General features: G+C 40.4%; 1 protein-coding gene across 16 annotated transcripts in view; it reads left to right on the top strand.

Annotated features, from left to right (window-relative positions):
* ANKS1B (ankyrin repeat and sterile alpha motif domain containing 1B) overlaps positions 1 to 23,460 on the top strand; it is an 808,746-nt gene that overhangs the window by 552,864 nt on the left and 232,422 nt on the right. For all 16 annotated transcript variants that reach the window (XM_054719390.1, XM_054719389.1, XM_054719388.1 and 13 more), the window contains one exon: positions 8,500 to 8,652. In XM_054719390.1, coding sequence (XP_054575365.1) covers positions 8,500 to 8,652 — 153 coding nt within the window. The remainder of the gene's footprint in view (positions 1 to 8,499; positions 8,653 to 23,460) is intronic.

Raw genomic sequence — 23,460 nt, 5'->3', positions numbered from 1 at the left:
GACCTTATCACACCTTGCTTGTCAACAATAGTCACGTTGTACTAATCCATTCAATTCCCTCAGAAAGGCTATCATTACATGGACTAGCCAGGGTCTCGGACTTCATAAAGGACCTTTCCCCCAAGATCACCTGAAACCCCTCACAAGTGAGATGATGTATGCGAAAACGCTTTGGGGTCTTTAAAGTCTCCTATGGTTATTAGGCGATATTCTTATCACTAATAGTCCTATCCCTTTTGCAGACACGACTCTCCCAGCAAAGTTGCACTGCGCTAACACTTAGGTGGTGATGGATAGACTTCTTTCTGGGGCCCCGTGGTCAGTGGATTTGCCTTCCCTTTTATGTTCAATCCGTCTTTTAAGAGCCACTGTTGAAATAGCACAGCGATGTCTAAGCCCAGGTCTCAAAGCCTATATGAGATTTGATCCTCGCAGGACTGGATAGACCTGCATTTGGACTCGGCAGCACACTGGCTGCTAGCACTGCTTGGCCTGGTTTATTTTCAGGGCTACTGTTCGTCCAAGTCTTGGGTAGCAGCAGGACAGAGCAGCAAAGGCTAGAACAAGGAGCAGGAATAGAGGGAGGTACTCGACAATATCAGCTGTCTGTTATCACAAAAGTCACATCAGGGAGTCTGAGAGTGTGAAATACATCCAGAGTATAAAGAGAAGCCATGTTACTGCAGCTTTCTAGGCAAGTTTAAGGAGCTGAGCCTGGTACACCAGGGCTGTGGCACAGGTTTACATAAATGATAGGTTTGTGTGTTTCTATCTAGGGGTGGCATGCCACATGGATGGCTGTCCTTGCCCACATAAGGACCTCTGCCTGGTCCCATAGAAGGGTCCAGCTATCACCAAGTCCCAGCTAGGCAGCTTCTGGACCCTCACAACTGTTTTCACAGAAAGATTACTCACCCCAAAGTTAGTGCCAACTATGCCTCTTGCATTATATTTCCAAGAAAGACAAGCAAAAAGCCCTCCACCCCAATCTCCATTACATTCTTAGCTTCCTATTCCTTTATATCTCTGACCTTCTTCAAGCCTGAGTCCTCATTTCTCACCCCTTCCATGCCTTTACCATATACCTTCTAACATCTTCCCCTTTCTCTTCCTCTTCCCATATGAATGAACTGAAGAGAATAGTTTAGAGAACACTTGCTACTTCCCCATCTCTAACTCCCACCTAAATCCAGCACAGCCTAGCTTCTGGGCTCTTCCAAGTTAGGTCCTAGTAATTAATTTGCCAGATCCTGAAAACACTTCTCCTTCCTCATCTCATTATCCTCTCTGCAGCATTTCCTCATGGCTCACCATACCCTCTTTGAAACTCTCTTTCCTCCCCTTCTCATCTTGATCATTCCTTTTCTTGGCCTGCTGAGTATAATTCTTATCTTTTGCTTATTCATTGACAGTGTTGGTTCACCCTAAGGCCATTTATCCTCTCATACTATATAATTACCCTCTGCAGCCTCATTCATGATTTCAGTTCCCACTTATGATAAAATAAGTTAAAAACTGAGATGTATTGAGTGCTTCTCTGTGCCGTGTACTCTGCTAAACTCTCATTATTTCATTGATTACCCATGACAACACTCAGAGGTAAATATCATTTTTGTCTCTCACATTACTATTCAGAAAATAGATGCTTAGGATAGTTGGATAATTTACACAATGTCACCCAGCTAATGAGTGGAGGAGCCAAGTCTCCCACTTGTACTGCTGATGATCCCCAAAGTTGCATGTCTCCTCAGACTTTCCGCCAAATATAACATGATATTCCACAGCATCATTAATTTCACATGTCTCAAAATTATTAATGCCATCTCAGTCCATGCTCTTTTCTTTATCAGCTGGTAATACCACCATGTACCCAGGTGTACAAGTTTGAATGTTGATGTTTTCCTACACTTTTCCCTCTTATCCTTTGTTTAGTTGTCACAAAGGGATGAAGACATGGTTAACAGAAAGATGCCAACACACACAGTTAAAAAAAATGAAGTTTCTTTACCAGCAATGGATGTGAAAACTTGTGGCTACACAAAGCAAGAGACAATGCAATGTACTGTCAAATAGAAATGTGGCCTTCCTTTAAATATTCTACATAAAATTACCTTGTTTTCAATTCTGTTTGTATTAAAGGAAAGGCTAAGCTGCTGAAACACAGACTTCTTTAATATAGTGGTTTAAAGAATAGAGCATTTTAATTCTACCAAGCATTCAAAGAAGATTTAATACCTAACCTTCTCAAACTCTTCCAAAAAATTGAAGAGGAGGGAATACTTCCTAACTCATTTTGAGAGGCCAACATTTCCATGATACCAAAACCAAACAAGGACAACACAGAGAAGAAAATTACAGGCCAATATCACTGATGAACATAGATGCAAAAATCTTCAACAAAATATTAGTAAACTGAATACAACAATACATTAAAAGAATCATATACCAAGATCAAATGGGATGTATTCCAGGATACATTGATGGTTCAATATCTGCACATCAATCAATGTGATATGCCATGTTAACGAAATTAAGGATAAAAAGTATACAATAATTTCAATAGATGCAGACAAAGCATTTGACAGTATTCAATATCCATTTATGATAAATAAAAACTCTCAATAAAATCACTATAGAAGGAAAGTACCTCAACACAATAAAGGCTATATAGGACAAATGATTTGTTGTTCCACACAGCTAACATACTCAATGATGAAAAACTGAAAGCTTTTCCTCTAAGATCAGGATGCCCACTCTTCCCATTTTTATTCAACATAGTATTGGAACTCCTAACCAAAGTAATTAGATAAGAGAAAAAAAATAAAAGACATCCAAATTGGCAAATAAGAAGTAAAACGGTCAATACTTGTGGATGGCATGACTTTATATATACAAAACGCTAGACTCCACCCAAAAAAAATATATTAGAAATAATAAACAATGCAATAAAGTTGCAGGGTACAAAACAATATAAAAAACTCTTGTTTCTATACATTAACTACAAAAAGAAATTAAAAACGCAATTCCATTTACAATCACAACAAAAAGAATAAAATCCCTAGGAATAAATATAACCAAGGAGTGAAAGATCTGTTCAGTGAAAACTGTAAGACATTGTTGAAAGAAAGTGAAGATGACACAAAGAAATAGAAAGACATTTCCTGCCTGATCTTTATTGAACTAGGGTAGACTCCAAGCTTTGGATTAGATTTAGGATTGTCCCGTAAGTCTTCGTCTTTCTCCTGGGCCTGCAGTTATGCAACTACTCAGCACTGGTTATTCTTGTGGAAGAGCCTAAGAATACAAAAGGATGAGTAGATGAGAGGAGCACAGAGGCCTGATGTATAATTGCCACATTGACACTTCCACTTATTCCATTGTCCAAGTAAGTACATGGCCAACATCAATGGGATGGAGAATTTACTCCAGCCACCAGCAGGCTACAATGCAGAAACCTTGGCAAAGAGCACAGGGGCATAGTTCTAACACAGGAAGAAAGCAGAGCATTAAGAACAAAAATTCAATCTACTTGAGTGACCTTGTAAGAAATATTTCTGAACAATAACTGTTATCTGGGAGAAGGGGGAGTATAAAGAGGTGAGTAGACATAAACACTTTCTAAAACAAAATGAAAAAGGAAAGGAGCGAGGGAAGGAGAAATGGATGGGAGAGGAAAGAAGAGTTCTGATTGGAAGTTGAAAAGATTAGCAGCCAACAGACTCAGTATTATTTCAAAATAAACATGGGTCTAATTTAAGGCAGTGGAGAGGGAAGAGAACTAAGAGTAACTGAAGACCTGTTATATTCAAAACACTCTGCTAGGCAATATCTGTACCCTATACCATATAATTCTCACAACAACTCTTGGGGTAGGCACTACTGTCAGAATCCAAAGTCCCTTTTAGAATGAGAGGATTGAACTGAGAAACATTTTAGAAATCAAATTTGTAAAACTTGTTGGCCTAACTAAATAAGATGGTAAGTAAAACAGAACGAGGGAAGATGCCTCCTAAGCATCGACATGTCAATGGTGTGATGGTTCTCTGTTAACTGAGATAGGAAACACAGAGGGAGGGCCAGTCTGTGAGCTGAGGGAGATAAATTTGTTTTTTACTTGTGTTGGTGATAGCTATAGGACATCTATGTGAGATAGCCTACAAACAAATAATTGCAAATTTGTGTCTTAGAGCACAAGAAGGGAAGCCAGTCCCGGAGAAACATCCCAGAAATAAAGACAAAAGCATTCCAAGCATGGAAAATGAGATTAGCAAAGATATGAATGTGTCTTGCACAGTTCATGTTCATGGGACTGTAGCAAGTTAACATCCTGTTTAGACATACACACATGTCTAATCATGTGTATTAGGCTTCACATAGCAGAGTAGTGTGCGATTAGGTTGAAAAGATAAGTTTGTACCTGAGCACAGCTGTCCTAGAATGTTGGAATAAGACATTTGGGCTTTTATCAAGGAGGAACCACTATAGGTTTTTGTGCAAAGGTTGACTTAAGAGTCTGGGTTTTTGAAAGAGTGATGGAGCAGCAGGTTACAAGATGGAGCAAAGGTGGGGGGCCAAGTGGAAAGCTATTGCATTAGTTTTTGTAAATGCTAATGAGAACCTAAACAGGGAAGTGACAGTAGGAACAGAAATAAAGGAACAGATGGGAGAATTGCTTTGAAAGAAATTGTGGTGCACAGTAACCATTCTGCATATCATTAAATACGTGTCAAGTTAATTTTGTAACTTCATATGGCTCTAAAGGTTTCCTCTCTTCAGGTACACAGAGACTTTATAATTTACTAGAGGCCCAGTGCATGAAATTCATGCAGGGAGTAGGGGGTTCCCTCAGCTCAGCCTGCATCCTCTCCAATCCAGGACCCCTATGGGGATGGCCAACTGCCGGTTTAGGCACAATCCCAGGGATCGGACCTAAACCGGCAGTTGGACATCCCTCTCACAATCCAGGACTGCTGGCTCCTAATTGCTCATCTGCCTTCCTGCCTGATCATCCCTAACTGCCCCCCCTGCCAACCTGATTACCCTTAACTGCCTCTGCCTGCCAGCCTGGTCGCCCCTAATTTCCCCCATGCCGACCTGGTCACTCCTTACTGCCCTCCCTGCTGGCCTGGTTGCCCCCAACTGCCCTCCTCTGCTGGCCTGGTCACCCCTAACTGCCCCCCCTGCCAGCCTGGTCATCCCTTACTGCCCCCCGTGCCAGCCTGGTCACCCCTAACTACCCCCCCCACCGACCTGGTTGCCCCTAACTGCCTCCCCCCTGTCGGCCTGGTCGCCTCCAACTGACCCCTTGCCTGTCTGGTTGCCCCTTACTGCCCCCCATGCTGGCCTGGTCACCCCTAACTGCCCCCCATCAACCTGGTAGCCCCCAACTGTCCCCCTCTGCCAGCCTGGTCACCCCCAACTGCCCCCCTCTTCTGGCCTGGTTGCCTCTAACTGCCCCCCCCCGGCCGGACTGGTTGTCCCTTACTGCCCCCCCTGCTGGCCTGGTCACCCCTAACTGTCCCCCATTGCCAGCCTGGTCACCCCCAACTGCCCCCCCTCCACCAGCCTGGTTGCCCTTTACTGCCCCCCCCTGCCAGCCTGGTTGCCCCCAACTGCCCTCCCACCCCCACCAGCCTGGTCACCTCCAACTGCCCCCCCTGCTGGCCTGGTCACCCCACGCAGCCTGTTCGGTCGTCTGTCTGGTTGTTTTGGTCATGACGGCCCCTGGCTTTTTATATATATTAGGATTGGTCATCTGTTTGTATGTTTTTTAATTTTTTTATTGATTGCTTTCAGAGAGAAGGGGGAAGAGAAAGAAATAAACATTGATTTGTTCCACTTATCTATGCATTCATTGGTTGCTTCCTGTATGTGCCCTGATGGAGATCGAACCTGCAACCTTGGCATATCAGGACAATGTTCTAATCAACTGAGCTACCTGGCCAGGGCCTGTTCATATATTTTTTAATTAAGAGTTATAATTTCCATGAGGGAGACACTATAACTGCTTTCTTCTCTACTGTTTTCACAACATTCATCAGAATAGGCACTGACTAAATACTTTTCAAATGAGTACATGAATGAATGCTGCCCCTGCACACATTATCGTAGCCATTTCCAGGTCCTCTTCCCTCTTGCTCTCTACCCTGCCCATCTCTCACAATCCCAGCAAATACTTCCCTCCTGCTCACCTCCTTAAGGATGGGCTTAGAGAACTTGCCTCATGTGAGTAACCAGATTAATGAGCAGTCAGTCTGCATTCCCTGAGATACTGATGTGATTTTTTTTCTAATCCTGCCTTCAACTAAACTTAATTGATTCTCTCTTTATTAATTTTTAATGTTATCTCAAACATATCTAATAACTTTCCACTCATGTAAAATATTGAACATTCAGTGCCAAACCATTGAAACCTCATTTTATTTTATTTTCCCTTCACTCCCTACTTTAGGCTTTCCCCAGGATAGTAGCACCTGTCTCTTTTCTTATTCTAAATTCCCTGGCACTGGGCAAGAAGGAGGGATTGTGGGAAAGGCAAACATTTTTATACCTATTTAGGTTTGCTTTGCAGAGATATGGTGGGTATCCCTGCCACTGCTCGTTGGCTAACAGACCGTCAAGAACCTCTGTGTGGCAGGTGGACATTGCTCTCTCAAAGAAGTGGTGTGTCACTTGGGGTGATCTATGGGAACCCCACTGCACAGCCTCTGGTATGAGATATCTGACTCTGCCCCAGCTGGATTCATCAGGACTCCCTAAGCTTGTACCCAGTATCCACCACCAGGGTGGTCAGTTTCATGAATGGCTGACAACAATACCTCCCTGCCAGGCTGTTAATTTCAATTCCATTGAGTTTTCCTTCCTTCTTTCCCTTTCTCTAGTTATTTCCTCATGTCAACTAGGACAGCCAGGGAGTTTCTGGGGCTGGGGTGTTGGTTCAAGTTAGCAGAGTTGGTTCAACCACCTCTTGGTCCTGGAGAATACACTTAGCCCAATATTTTTGTAGCTCTCTCCAGAATATGAAGGTACTTCATACTTTTGAGCCTCTGCTTTGGGTCCTAGTCTCCAATTGTACACATACATAACCTGAGCAGTTATTTACATTTGTAGCTACTTTGGAATAAACACTGAGCTAAGTGTTACCCAAACATACATTTAATGAGTAGCTACAACCGGTTAGTCCATGTAAAAGTGATATACAAAAGCCAGATGCAGTTCAGACTCATGCAAATAATAAATTACACTGTGACTTTAAAATAGAGGACATTTAAACCTCAAAATTGAAAATAGACTGGGGAGGGAAACAGGAAAGGAGAAAAAGTAACTTTAAAATGAAGGAGTAAGGAGCATCTTAAAAATGAGAACACTGCATAGTGACAGAAAGCCTAACATGTTTAAGATTAAAATCTGAAACCCTGACGCCCAGGCTAATCTTTTCTCTGCTCACAAATCAGTCATATAGATTCCCATTAATATTTATCTCCTTGAGTCTGAAGGAAGAGGAAAATCTATTTTGTATGCTTCCCTGTTTTGCTGTTCCCATCACAAATTCACTGAAGGATCACAGCAGGTTGATGAGGTACCAACTGTCCTTAGCAGCGGAAGTATCAGATATATACAGTGTGGCCTGCGAAGCAACACACGTCTCGGAAGTGAGTTCCTTCAAGAACCACAAATTCAACTAAAATTCCAGATGACAGCCAAAGGACTGGAATAACCCATACAGAATGTTAAACCCAGAAGTTTCTCTTGCTGAAATTATTTTCGCACTCTAATTTAAACTCAGAAACGTTATGCTGTTGTCACGCTTCTTTGTTCTCCTAAAGGAAAAAAAAAATTAATTAATTAAATTAAATCTGTATATAGCTGATGAAAAACAGAAACCTGTCTGCCAGCAAGTTCTCTGTTCATGTCTGACATACTGTGGAGTCAACGTAGAACACGTGGCCTTGAAACACTGAAAAGCCTTTCTTTGCAGGCTTAGCACAGCAGTGTTTTTCTCCAGTACGTTTGCAATGCCTACCACACATGTCTTGCATACGGATAAATTCCTTTGGACGTTTAAGGCAAGTCATACAGTATTTTCACATGCTTTGATGTTGTGCATATGAGAAGTATCATCTACACTTTGGGAATGCGATCCCTTTTGCCTTCAGCATTGCATTTAATGTCGCATGACTGACATCATTTGAAATTCCATCCGACAAAATGCCAATAATGTCTATAACAGAAGTTCGACATATTTAGTTCATTCAAATATGGAGGGTGATGCAGCAGCTAGATTGGAAAGTTTGGGGTGCGTTTTTTAAAATGAATTCAGCGTGAAGATTATTAGTGAATTAGAATTGTGCATAAAATATTTCGGTTTTCTTCATTTCCTTACCCAGAAAAATCACTTGCTTCCTATCAGATAAATTTCCAAGTGGCAAGAGGCATCCTGTTTTGGGGACACAAAGTATACAGATTAAATTAATCTTAATTCACGTTTCTTAATTACAGATGAGACCCATTGGCCATGACGGCTACCATCCCACCTCTGTCGCCGAGTGGCTGGATTCCATCGAACTAGGTGACTACACCAAAGCCTTTCTAATCAATGGCTACACATCGATGGACCTGTTGAAAAAAATCTGGGAGGTTGAGCTTATTAATGTAAGTTGGTCTCTTAAAGATGCCTTATCATTCAACCCTTGATAAATGAAGTTCTTATTGTACACGAGTAATTTTTTTTCTTTCTTTATAAATGTTCGGACATCCAAGGATTTACAGACATGCCTTCTGGTTTTAAATATACATCTCTCTTGGCTCCAGTCAAGCTCCACAGTCACGGTCTTTTGCAGTTTTGAGGTGGGAACTAAAAGGACTCTCAGGGTGTTTTGCATTATCTAAAAAAACTCTCCAAGCACTTTTGGATTTTCCAATTTTGGAAATTTTGTCAGTTTACGGTATGGATGTGATAACGAATAGGCTCCTATTTTGATCTTTGCTCAAATTTATTGCTAAAGAGGAAAGTTATAATTTTTAGTTGAATATTGTGATTCTTTGACTCTACTACTTAATTGCATTATAAGAGACTGCTTTTGTTCTTACTAAGTAGGCTGCTGTAATATCAAAATTTTATTTTCCACAGCTTATGTCTAATCCTGTTTTTGTCTTATTCAGACACATGGCATAAGGTTTCTATAAAAATTGGCCAACATATGTTGCCATGTATTTGAGTCCAAAGAGATCGACTGAATGTGCACAGATATTTTTGTTACTGACACTTCTCTCATTTTTTTTACTACTGTTTCATTTCTAATAGCATAAAGGGATGACAGAGATAAAAAGATACTGTGTAATGATCATGTCTTTGCATTACATTTGGAATCACAAACATTTCTTCTTAAAAGTGAATGTGAAATCGTTTAATCTTTTAAAGGATTTATTAAATTTAAGTTCTATAGTCTAATAACTAAAAACGTATTCAGAAGCTGAGAAGTAAAGCAGGTGAATTTCTGCTGGTTCAAAAGTGCTCTGTTCTACTCTCTATGCCACTTTGTCTCCAAAAGTCCGGTCTCTACATAATACACGTCACTGACTATGTTAAATGATGGCCATTAGTGGTGACTGATTATTCTTTGCTTTTAAATGTCTGTCCTAAAAATAATATCTTTTCTGGAACATCTCATAAAAACTGTTCTTTAATCTAAAAAAAAAAAAACAACAAAAAGTGCTTTCAATGGACAAATTCTTGGCTCCTTCTAATTTGCCTTCTTCTCCTCTTAGCTTTCTGTGCTCATCCCTCACAAAAGCGATCATTATTTCAGAAGAAACTTACTGACTAAAAGCCTCTGATTAATTTTGCTCTTAGTCTGTATGGCAGTGTAACTAGCTGAAACTGTGCTGCTTTTTGGTTGCATCAAGCAGGTTTCAGTTCTCCACTGAGAACTCAATACTCATCTTACAGCTACTCTTAGCCATTTGTTAAAGGGGTACCTTCCATAGATCAAACAAGCGTGCTCCCAATTAAGTTGCATTCTAGCCAACAATATAATTGACAAATATCTCTATGTGGCATCTTCTGAATAATGCTGCTCCCCACTGAAGAACAGACATGATAGATAGCACAGGAGTCACTCACCTAACAGGCTTTAGTAGCAATCCCTCGTTGAAAAAAAAAAATGGATTCCAACTATAAAATGTGTGAAGCAAGTATCATTGAAGCAAGATTATACTCTCTCAAAATCCAAATGCTGAGACTAGTGTTTTGGACCCACACCTTCCTCAATGCTGGAGACACCAGTGGCCCAGAGATCCCTGGTCTGTCCCTGTGGCTGGGCATTATGGACAGCTACAATGACTGGAGGGTCAATGGTGCCAGAAGGTTTACCACCAGGGTCAGGGACTGATCCACCACCACCCACAGGGCCAGCCAGCCCTGAGTTGGGACTGTCTCTTTAAGGGTTTTCCCTTTAGCTGCATTTTCTGTAACGCAATCTGACTTTGATCTGGAGATCAGAAGTGCCCATCACAAGCGTAGTATCAGAATCGGAAAACATAGTCACTGTGGTTGAGACCTTGAGGCTGAATCTCTCCGGCCTGGAGTATAGCATCTGCATCTAACACCAACCTTTCTCCTTGTTTCATTTAAATTAATTTATTGTCCTTAAAATAAATTGGTAAAACTTAAAGTTCCTTGTGACATCTTTGCAGGCAAGTTTGCACTCTTGATGAGGAGGCTTTGCAAGTCATTTCTCTCAGGAGATATATTGATTATGGACAAATGCTGTTTTGGGCTTGGAAATCAGAGAACAAAATGTTTGTGTCCATGAGAGCTGTTGTAAGAGTCGTTCTTTGGGTGGTTTAAGGTTGTTGGCTTACAAAGCTTTTGACTGGTCTCGGAGCTAAGACTTTTATTTATCCTAACTAATGAGGGAAGGCATCCAAATATAAGCAAGCATCTTGTATAATATATGGGCCTTGTAATTCTATATTAAGTACCCATCATTTGTTGTGTTTTAGGGTGAAGGGAAATTACAGTCACCTTGAATTAGAGCAAAACTTATTTGGGAAATTCACATCTTGAATTTGGTGCTGACTGGCTAGTTTGAAGGAAACGAAATGACTCCAATAACTGTTGTTCTGTGTAAACTGAAGAGAGAAATGCGAGTGTAGACTGGCTTTGATACAGAGGTCTGCTGGTGGAGAGAAAGAGAATGAAGGATGAGGAGGATGACTGCTGATATGATTGCAAGTAACTGCAGCATCACTACATAGTATTGATTAAGCTTCCAATTTCACATGGTATTCTGCTTGATAGTGAATAAGACCGTCTCAGTGGCATAATAAGCTTATTCAAAGTATTTTCAGGATGAAATGAAAACTATAGAAAGTTGTGACTTAACAAGCACAAATATGTTTGAAATTGTAATCTTTCAAAAAGTGTCCAAAGATCTTTTTTTCTTGGTGGAGTACATTATTGCCTTTGAAAAACAAGATTATTTGAGTAACCTAATAAGGGACACAAAGCTACCCAAGTATAAGGGTTAGGGAGAGTATTAGAAATCTCATGTCTTAAAACCACCATTGTCATCAGGGGAAATAAAGCACAGAGAAACTTTTAAGACATCAGGTATTGTCAATTTTACAGGCCCCTATGTATCTAGACCTAGAGAATGTCCTTTATGCCAATAATTGTTCCCTTTGTTCCCTAATCCATGCTTTATATTCAGAAACTGATGTTTTTATCAATATCTCTGTTTTGCCCCTGTGACTGCCACTATCATTAATAACATCATTAACATGGCTTTTGCATGATGTTTTATTGTTAAACTATTAATATGTTGGGGGAGATTGTCAGGAAAATTGTTCCCTTTGCAGATGCTAGCTGGTGAAACTCTAGCTTGAATTATAGTCCTCAGCAAAGGCTTGCTAAGAGAATGAAAGGCAAGTTAACAGTGCGTAAGTACATCAATATTTTTAAATCGGATTTTTCTGACCTTGCCTCTGGTATTACCAAGTTTTCACAGCAGTTTCTACTGTTGACAACCTCAACAGCCCTGCATGGGGGAAATTTTAGATAAAAGGGTTACATATTACCTGTATGAAATATGTATGGATAATTATTAAATCCCCATGAAATTATCCATTTTCTAGATTAAAAACATATTGCAGTTATGAAAAACAATGCTAATTTACTTTACCACTGTGTACCTACTAAGGGAATTTTGGTAAGACCAAGTACATTGGAACAGTGTCCAATTTGTTAATTTGTGAATCTCAGTGTACATATCATTAATTTCTCCTCAGTGGATTTACCAAGGAAACAATTCTAGATTAGGCTTATGATATTCTACGGCATTGATCATGATAAATGTACACATTGAACAAACAAAATAAAATGCAGGCCTCACTGTGTTCCTAAATCCCTGCTCCTAAGAACAAAAATAGCTTTGAAAAATCTAACTGTGGTGATTGGCTATGTTTTAAATACCTTTGGGTAGAAACAAAATAACTACAGCAGTGATATCCATGCGTCCCATGAAAATCATTTGGACTTATTTTGCAACAGTAAATTGATTAGAAGATCATTTGCTTCCTGCCTAATAGCTGCCGAAACCGTATCTGCGTCACTCTTCTGTTTAGGACTGTCAGGGGTTTATTCTCTTTTGCAATATTGTTGATTTAATTTCTACCTTTCCAGGGGAAATATTGTGATAAGATAATCACTTGGAGATGCACTAAGAAATTTTCAAAGGAAACATTCTAATTTTAATTTTGTGTTAAATCTGTAATTGTGTAACTTTATTTGCTTAAATGCTGTAGAAATATGGGCCTATCAGTACCAAATTTAGACTCACTACTTGGCTTTGCTATTTTTACCTTATGATCAGCATCATAAACTCACACTCTTATCCACTCTTCCCTCATTGCTATAATGGCAATAAAATTTACTTTCTATAAGTCTTTTTTTGCATTGTGTGTGTGTGTGTGTGTGTGTGTGTGTGTGTCCATCTGTCTGTCTCTCTCTGTGTGTGTACATATTGGATAAAAACAAATGGTAACTTATGCTGACAACCCAGAAGAATAATCCGCAAATCCACAAATTGCAGGGGGAGAATGAATGTTATAATTCCATCTCCAAACCAATTATTTTAAGTAAAAGGTTATGCCTTCACTATAGGACATTAATAAATGAGAAAAATATTCATTTTTCCTCACCAGGGAAGCTACATCAGTCAATACTTCAAATGTTAAAAACTTTAATCAAAGCCAAAGGCTTTAACTAAATGACTGGATATGAGTATTCGAGTGTAAAGCAAACTTCATAAATTACCTTTGTATTTAAGCATTTCATTTATACCTTCACACAGTGCAGCCAGCTCTCCGGCAGCCTTCAGGACAGCTGGACACGATGTCTGAGTCTCAGACATTTCCAGGCCTGTGTCGGGTGAAACTCCGGGACCCCACCACCCGCTCAGTGCATCTCAATTGCAAACTCTTCCAATCATTCTCTTGAAGCTTCCCAAAGTTGGCTTATGTTTTTTGGGGGGAAAACCTCCTTTTTCCTTCCTAATATAAGATGGACAATCTTCTTCCAAGCACTCCCTCTTCAGTGTTATTTTTAGCCCTTTCACATAGAGCCTGGAGGTTGGTGATGGTCTAGGACAGGGATTATTGATGCCACTCTCTGTCAGCATATGGGTACTAGTATATCTGCACCTGTTATGTTGCTCTCAACTTTGGAGACTTGACCTAAACTGAAATAGAATTACACCACAATAAAATGCACTTAAACACTAAATCTTCATTGGAAGGAATAAGCTTTTTTATTTTTTAACTTTTTTGGCTGGTAAAAAGACTTTATTTTGCCTTAATTTTTTGGAATGTATTTTTGCTGGGTATAGAATTCTAGGGTAACAGTTTTTTTTTTATCAACATTGATCCACCATCCTCTCTTCTGCATTATTTCTGACAAGAAATCTCCTATTATCCTTTCTTTTTTGTTGTTGTTTTAGCCAGTGTTGTATTCCCTCTCGCTGCACTTGTTTTTATCACTGCTTTTGAGAAAGATTATGATGTACATTGATATAGTTTTCTTATTGTTTCTTGTGTCTGAAGATTTTTGTGCTTCTTATGAAGTTATAGTTTTCATCAACTAGGGGGAAATTTTGGTTATTATTTTTGTTGCTTTTTTTTTTTTTTTCCATGAAGTAGTTATATTTCTTGTTTTCTCTTCCATGTTTCAAAACTTTTATTTAGAATTACAATATACATTAAAAGCTCCATAGCCTATATTATAAAAGCCTAATATGCTAAGTGTCCAGTTGTCTGGTCAGCTGTTCAACCAATCAAAGCGTAATATGCTAATGATATGTTAAGGCAGCTCAACCACTCGCTATGACCACCAGGGGGCAGAGAGTTGACTGGTCAACCAGTCGCTATGATGTGCACTGACCACCAGGGAGCAGACTCTCCAACCAGTAGGTTAGCTTGCTGCTGGGGTCCGGCCAATTGGGACTGAGCGAGATGGGCCAGGACACTCCCTGGAGCCCTCTCACAGTCCCTCCCCAGCCTTGATCATGCACTGGTGGGGTCCCTTGCCCAGGCCTGCGCCCTCTTGCAATCTGGGACCTCTCAGAGAATGTTGGAGAGCTGGTTTCAGCCCAACAGCAAAATGACTGGTCGCTATGACGCACACTGACCACCAGGGGACAGATGCTCAACGCAGGAGCTGTCCCCTGGTGGTCAGTGCACTCCCACAGGGGGAGCACCACTCAGCCAGAAGCCGGGCTCATGGCTGGCGAGCACAGCAGCAGTAGCGTGAGCCTCTCCCACCTCCGCTACAGCGCTAAGGATGTCCGACTGACGGCTCCCAGACTGAGAGAGTGCGCAGGCCGGGCTGAAGGACCCCCCTGCCTGAGTGCACAAATTTCGTACACAGGGACTCTAGTATATTATAAGTGTACAGCCTAATTATTTTACATAAAAAGACCATACACATTTAACTAGCACCCAAACAAGAAATAAAAATTTACCAGCACCCCAAAGGTCACTCATGGCCCCTTCCAGTGACTAGTTTACCCATGACCCCAAGGCAGCTATAATCCTTACTTCTAACAGCAATGCTCAATTTGCTTGTTTTGTACAGAATGCTCTTGCATCTAGCTTCTTTCATTTATATCACATTACATGTAGTTGAAGGACTGGTCATTCTCTCATTGCTATGTGCTATCCTGAACTCGTTTTTACAGTGTTATTGAGGTCTAATTCATATATTATACAATTCACCCACTTATAGTATACAATTCAATCATTTTAGTATATTCACAGAGTTATACAGTCATCACCAACATTATTTTATTGTACTCAGAAAGATGTAACATAAATTTGCCATGCTAACCAATTTAACTATACTGTACAGTAGTGTTAAATAACCTTATTGCACAACAGATCTCTAGAACTTTTCCATCTTGCAATACTGAAATTCTATATCCATTTAACAGCAACCTCTCTTTTACCCCTCATCCAGCCCTTGGCACCCACCATTCTACTTTCTGTTTCTAAAAAATTTGCTTTAAATACCTCACATAAGTAGAATTGTGCAATATTTGTCTTTTTTGTGGCTGGCTTATTTTACTGAGCATAATGTCCTCAAAGGCATTCGTGTTGTGTAGCATATGACAGGATTCTCCTTTTTTAAGGCTGAATAATATTCCATTGTATGTAACACCACATTTGTTTTATCCATTCACCCATCAATAGACATCTGGGTTGCTTTCATCTCTTGCCTGTTATGAGTAACACTGCAATGAACATGGATGTGTAAAGATCACCTTAAGATTTTGTTTTCAATTATTTTGACTATATACCTAGAAATGGGATTGCTGGATCATATAGTAATTCTATTTTTAAAAATGTTACACCCTAACCGGTTTGGCTCAGTGGATAGAGCATCTGCCTGTGGACTGAAGGGTCCTAGGTTCGATTCCGGTCAAGGGCATGTACCTTGGTTGCGGGCACGACCCCTGTGGGGAGTGTGCAAGAGGCAGCTGATCAATGTTCCTCTCTCATCGATGTTTCTGACTCTCTATCCCTCTCCCTCTCTCTTCCTCTCTGTGAATAAATCAATAAAATATAAATTTAAAAAAAATGTTAGGAACCTCTATAATGGCCACTCCATGGTCATTATTTCTTAAAATATTGGTTTTTGTCATCTTTCTCCTCTCCACTGGAAACTCCAATCACATGTGCATTAAGCCATTTGAAGTTGGACCAGAGCTCACCAATGCTCTATTCATTTTTTCAACACTTTTTCTCTGTGTGAGTCATTTGGATCATTCTACTAATATTGCTGTCTTCAAGTTCACTAACATTTTCTTCTTATAATGTCTAATCTGCCATTATTACCATCCAGCATGTTTTTCATCTCCAGTGGTTAGACTTAGGTCCTTTTTACATTTTCCATGTCTCTAACTGTTCAATCTTTTCTCTAACTTGTTGAACATATGGAATGCAGTTGTAATAACTTTTAATGCCTTTATATTCTAGTTTTGGGTTGGTCCTCTAACTTGCTAAAAATATGGAATGTGTTTATAATAACTATTTTAATGCCCTCATCTTCTAACTTTTCCAACATTATGTCAGTTTGTGGTTGGTTTTGATTGAGAGATTTTTCTTCTTATTGTTCATGGCATGCCTGGTAATTTTCACTGCATGCCAGACATTATGAATTTTACCTCATTGGGTGCTGGTTTTTTTCTGTACTCCTATAAATATTCTTGAGTTTTGTTCTGGGACACAGAGAAGCTCTTTGTAGATACTTTAATCCTTTCAGGTTTTGTTGTCCAGGTCTCAATTTGTTAGGCAAGACCAGAGCATCATTTAAGTCTGTGGCTAACACTTCCAGACTACTGAGGCTAGATGTTCCTGAGTATCCCAACAATGCCCTGTGAGTTTCCAAGCAGCCCATTCTGAATAGTGCAAACTGTTACCAACCCTGTTTGAATTCTGAATGCTATTCCCATTAATATTTTCAGGTGGTCTTTTTGATCTGGCCTTAGATAGTTTCCTTATATGCATATGCTGATTTTGTACTCTCTCCTGTCTAGTACTCTACCCAGAAAACTCTAGCCATGTAATCGCCGTAGAGTCTCACACCATCTTCTCAATTCAAAGCATCTTCCAGGCTCCCTGGGAATTCTCTCAAGGTGGCAAACTAGGGAAACTATAGGACTGACTTTGCTTATTTCTCATCTCTCAGGGATTAATGCCCTTCATTGCCTCATGTTAATGTTTTTTGAAAACCCATGTTTTATTTATTTTGTCTAGATTTTTTCATTGTGTCAGGTCGGAGGGTTTATCCAATCCATGTTACTTCATCTTGACCAGAAGCCCAAGTCCATGCAACTTGTTATTAATCCCACACCTGAACAATTGAATCAAAATCTTTGGGGTGGCATCTGGACATTGAGAGGTTTTTTTCGAAGCGCCCCAGATGATTTTAATGTGCAGCCTGGATTTTAAAATGCTGCTGTAATCAGTAGGGGTCCATTAAAAGGATTTTAATCAGGGGAATGACATGATCAGAAGCAGTAGGCAGGGGCAGAAACCGACATACTGAATAAGGTAGAGCAGAGTGTGAAGGAAGAAGCAGCTGAGTCAGCAATTCTGCTCTACAGCTATTTCTAACCATGAATGTGTTAGGCATGACAGCAATAAAATCTGTACACCTCGTTAGAAACTGAGGGTATCCCTGAATTGGAAGTCCATATATATTGAGTCAAGTTTCAACATTTTCACCCCATGTATCAAGAAGGCAAAATACAGTCAGTATTGAAGGACAAGTATAATACATTTCAGAAATGCTTTTCAATAATGGCTAAAATTGTTTCCGTTCCGTCCTTAAAAGGCTAAGTCTTGGTTCTATGAAAAAGTTACTTCCGGTTTATAGCATAAAGAGTAGGGCATATGGTGTGTATGAGTGCTTCCAATGCACCCTCTCTTCTTTAGTCTTTTTCTTGGAATCAGGTCACTTGATTTTGAGTCTTATATCTGCCGCTCAGTATGTGGCCTTTAAGAAATCACTTACCGACTGTGGGCCCCAGTTTCTCATTTGTAAGTAGAGGATAATAACATCTGCCCTGTTGGTTTCCTGTGAGACTTAAAATCACCTGAGAGCTTTTAATGATCCATACCTTTCTCTTCTCTCCTTCCTTGATTTTGATAGTGCCTCATCCTTTTCTTTATCTTTTCCCCAGATCCCTCACCCAGAGTTAGGCTAGGGGCTGGCCCACTCCTCTGGAGCAGGCTTTCACTACTCAGTTGCCCTTTGCTTCTCCCTCTGTTCTCACCGGTTAGAACACAGATAGCTCTGTTTATTGTGCAGCCTCCAGGAATCACCACTCAGCTTCTCTTCCCCATTTCCAGCTCCTACGTCTTTCTCCTACCTTGGCTCTCCCATCTTGCCCAACAGATACATCTTTTCCTACCAGCTCTGTCAAAACCCTTACTGCTTAGTGCTGTTCAGAGCCCTCCCACCCCTGGAGTAGGCAAATGTGAGAGGGAATGATGATCAGTTTTGTGTAACAACATTCAGGATAAAACTGTGGAGGGTCCCCCCACCCCACCATGACTTGTTTTTCTGACTATGCTTAGTTACAGAATTGCTAGTATCTTTCCCCGCCCCACCCCCACCCCAACTACATAGCATTAACCTTTGACTCTCAGTCACCCAGTCCTTTTTATTCTTGAAGCAAAAGACCTTGGGGCAGAGCAGGGTAGTCGCTGAGAGGTTAGGGATATACTCATTCTTAACTTATTTACCATAAACTTAAGCCTTTCTAGAATCTGTTCCAAAGTTTCAGCTTGATGATCCATAGGAGTAAGAACTTCTGGTAGCTTTTTGGAGTAGCTCTGTGTTCCCTTTTTATTGAAATTGCTTTTTAAAAATATATAGTATCATTCATTATAATGAAATCTGTTCATTTTTTATTCTGTATTTTGCTCAGATTTCTTACATGGCATGGGGACTTTTGTTTCTTTAAGAACTCTGTTCTGGAAATATTTAGGATAGACCCTGTTGCTACAGAGATCCATTTCCATTGCAGTTAAATAGGTAATGCAATACACTGGCTCTAGGCTTTGAGAAGGGAATATTCCAGTGGATTATTCTATAGTGTAAGAAATAAAAATAAAAATGCAATATACTTTTCATGCTATTCTGGTGCAGAAATGCTTTGGGTCTTCCTTGGGAGATCTGATATCAGACTGAAAAGATCTAAACCTCATGAAATGGAAGCCAGAGAGGTTTTTTGTTAGAAAAAAACTATTAAGACTTTTGACACCTGACATATGAGCTGCCATGGAAGACATTGACGATAAATAAAGACTCCTTAAATCATAACAGTTAACATCATCACCCAAATGAATATGTAAGATTAATGTTAAAATCAGCCCATTAAGAAAATAATTCAAAGCCGGAGAGGAGAGAGATGAGGCAGTTGATTTTGTAGTTTAGGATTTATATCTTCTTGAAAGATGGTTAAGGTTGATTTAGAGTTTTAAGTTTAGCTATTTTACTAAACAGATGTAGTATGATAAATTAAATATCTGCGGTCACAAATTACTTCAGAACTCAAGAAAAGAGCTATTACTTGTAACCTCAGAAAGCACCTCAATTCCTTACTGTGTAGATCTTATGTCTGGCATCCTGTCGCCACCTGGTGGCAGCATACCTAAAGCACAATAACTAAATCATAAAACTCTCAAATGCAGAAACTAGCTGCCAAATAGAAATTATTCCATCCTAGTTTTATATAAATCCCTGTTTTTAATATTATACTAATAAAGTGTGATTCAGGAGAGTTCTAATTTTTAGACATGAAATTCAAACACTATATACCTAAAACTGTTTACAAAAATGGAAAAAAACTTTACAATGCATTCTACCAAGTAAATCAATATGGGATAGCAGTACCCTTTAAAGAGAGGTATGTTTAAATATATACTCTATAGTAAATTTTTTCTTTCTTTTGCATAAGTTGCTTTTTTGGGGATAATTATATTTCCTTAAACTTAATAGGATCACTGCCTTTTAAAAAATTCTATTTCATAGTAGCTGGAGGGTGGGGGGATTACAATAAGTATTTATAGTCCTTATCCTCAGAAGAACTTCCAGACTTATGGGGAAGATGGCTGTTGACAGTAGCTGTAACAAGAGTTGTTTTAAGGGGACCTGAGTATAAAAGTGGTCTCTGAATCCGTGGGCCGGAGAAAAGATGTGGTGGAGGAACCAGTAAATAGCAACATCAGTGGTGAAGGCGCAGAAGTTCTAAAAGCAATCTTCCAGGGTTTGGCTCCCAACTCTATTTCTTATCGTTTTACTACCTTGGGCAAGTCACTTCACCTTCTCTAAGCGTCCATTTCCTTGCCTCTAAGTTTTGGATAATCACTTTATCTGTCTTCTAGATAATATTGTTGTCAGGGTTAAATAAAATCATCTAGAAAAGCATTTTGCACAATGCTTTGCTAATAGAAGGCACTCCATTTTTGATTAATAGAAGCCAAATGGAGGGACAGCTTCCAAGTTCGAAAGACTTAAGGGAAGCATTATCGGTTATCTATGGTCACAGCACTGCTGTGCATCAAACTGTCTGAAAAGGCAGTGGCTTTAAGCAACAAGCGTTTGTTTAGCTCATGAGTCTGCGGGTCAGTAATTCAGGCAGCGCTTGACTAGAAATTTCTTCTGCTCTCAGCTGGCTCCCTCACATCTGACAGCTGGCTCTAGACGGTTGGGGTATGACAGTCAGCTGAACTGGGATGGTCTCAGCTCAGACAACTTAGGGCAACTTGGCTCTGCTCCCATCCCATAATGTGCTCTCCCAGGCACGTCCTGTGGCAAAGACAGAGAAATGAAAATGTGCCGGCACTTTTCCAAGCCTCTGTTTGCTAGCATATCTGCTAACAATTGCCCAAAGGAAGCTACATGAGCAACTGAAAATCAAGTTGAGAGGGAAGGATATGTTTCACCTCTTGATAGGAGGAGCTGAAAATTCATGTGTAAATGGCTTAGATGCAGGTCAGGATGAAGAATTGGGGCCATGAATACAATCAGTCCATCACAAAAGAGAAGTTTGATTAGAGAATATTTAAACATTGGATGGTCTTATCATTGTTTCTAAGCTTCCAATGAGAATATGTGAAATCAAAAACATCTCATAAAAATTAAAACGATTCATGATGCTAAAGTGTGGGGGCCTACAGGATGGAAAAAAGTCTTGGATAAGGCCCTATACTAGGAGGGCTTAAATGTAAATGTATGGAGCCTGGCCGGTGTGGCTCAATGGTTGAACGTTGACCTGTGAACCAGGAGGTCGTGGTTCATTTCCCAGGCAGGGCACATGCGTGGGTTTCGGGCTTGATCCCCTGTGTGTGTGGCCGGGGGGAGGGGGGAATGCGTGCAGGAGACAGCCAATCAATGATTCTCTTTCATCATTGATGTTTCTATCTCTCTCTCCCTCTCCCTTCCTCTCTGAAATCAATAAAATAAAGTATAATAAGTAAATGTATAGAAATTTTAGGGGCAGGAAGCTTCAACCAATGCTGTATGGTAATGGACTTGCTAGATCTATGAAAAGATGAACATTTGTTTGTTGAATTCATTGGCCATCAAACTAATTTATTTTAGGAAAGTAAATGCTAGAGTATCTGTGTAATAGAGAATCGTTTTCATGACTTTCTCAAATATTTGCTGCATACTCACCCTTGCTCTGAGTGGGTATGCAGCAAAAAATATATTTTTTAATTGAATGTGGTTCCTTAGGTTAGTTAACTATTCTAGACAGGCACAGGGAATGTACTAAAAAGAAATGTACCAAATTTACAAATACAGGGAAGCAGGCTTGGGGGGCAGAGTAGAAAAGAAGCTGGACTTGGAGTTAATGAGCCAAATTCAGGTTCTGGTTTCTTACATCCTCTGGAGCAAGATACTTAACTTTTACAACAGCCCTTATATTTATTTTGGTTCATCCCTATTACCCGGAACCCTGCCAATCACCAAATTTCTTGAGGACTTGACCTCAAAAAGCTCAGCTGTATATCCACCCCCAATCCCCTTAACAAAGCAGCTCCTTAAAATATTCCCTGACTGAATGCTGCCAGGGGAGGAGTGGGGACAGGAAGGAACAGAGGAGCCATGGATGGGAAGGCTGTCAGAGACACATTTCACCTACTTGGCAAGTGGAGGGCCCAGGAGTGGCAACCACTCATGTGTCCTGCACCCATCTCAGTGCCACCACCGGATGCTGCCATCAGCTGGGGATGCCAGGCATGTTGGGTAAAAATGCTTCAGTTGAAAGGCAGACCACACTAGATCAGTTTTTGCAGGGCCTCAATGTGTCTAGAATGTGCATAACTGGGGATCTGACATATGCAGTATTTATGTTGACGAGAAATATTTCTTTTTTTAATATATTTAATTAATTTTTTACAGAGGGCAAGAGAGAGGGATAGAGAGTTAGAAACATCGATGAGAGAGAAACATCAATCAGCTGCCTCCTGCACACTCCCTACTGGGTATGTGCCCGCAACCAAGGGTATATGCCCTTGACTGGAATCGAACCTGGGACCCTTGAGTCCGCAGGCCGACGCTCTATCCACTGAACCAAACCAGCTAGGGTGAGAAATATTTCTTGAATAACTACTATATGCCAGTCACTGTTCTGGGCTCTAGAAACACAGTGGGAAACAGTACAGGTGACAGAGCCCCTTCTGTCATGGAGTTTACATTCTGGAGAGCGAGACAGACACTAACAAGTAACAAGTATAGTATGGTATGACAGCAGAGAGTGGCACATGAAGAAACGTAAAGCAGGGTAAGAGGACAGCAAATGACTAGATCTTAAGGAGGTTAGTCAGAAATGACTTCTTTGAGGAGGTTCCATGTGGGCAGAGATCAGAATGAAATGTGGGAATAAGCCATGCAAGGATCAGCATTCCAGGCAGAGGGAACAGCCAATGCAAATATCCTGAGGCAGGACCATGATATAATAGGATGAGCAAGAGGAAAGGCCTGTGAAAATGCTGTCAAAGAGATAGCCAAGGACCAGGTAGTGAGGGTCATGAGAGGGATCAAATTGAATTCCTGTGTGGGTGGGAGCCATGGAGGTGTTTTGAGTAAGAGAGTGTGACATTGTTTGATTTATGTATGTGTTAAAAGCTCACTTTTACTGATGTGGGAGGAACAAGTAGGGGGAGAGGTGACAGGGATGGGGAAAGTGAACATCTACCTAGGAGTCTCTCCCAATAGTCAAGACAAGCGATGATGGTGCCACCCAGCCAGCATCGACCTATGAACCAGGAGGTCACCAGTTCCATGCCCAGGTTGCAGGCTGGATCCCCAAGGGGGTGGAGGGGTCATTTAGGAGGCAGCCAACAGATGATGTTTCTATCTCTCTCTTCTTCTTCCTTCCTCTCTCT

This window comes from Eptesicus fuscus, chromosome 7 (genome assembly GCF_027574615.1).
Source record: "Eptesicus fuscus isolate TK198812 chromosome 7, DD_ASM_mEF_20220401, whole genome shotgun sequence".
NCBI classification, from domain to species: Eukaryota; Metazoa; Chordata; class Mammalia; order Chiroptera; family Vespertilionidae; genus Eptesicus; species Eptesicus fuscus.
The sequence above is the reverse complement of the archived record's forward strand: the minus strand, read 5'-3'. Positions and strand labels throughout refer to the sequence as shown.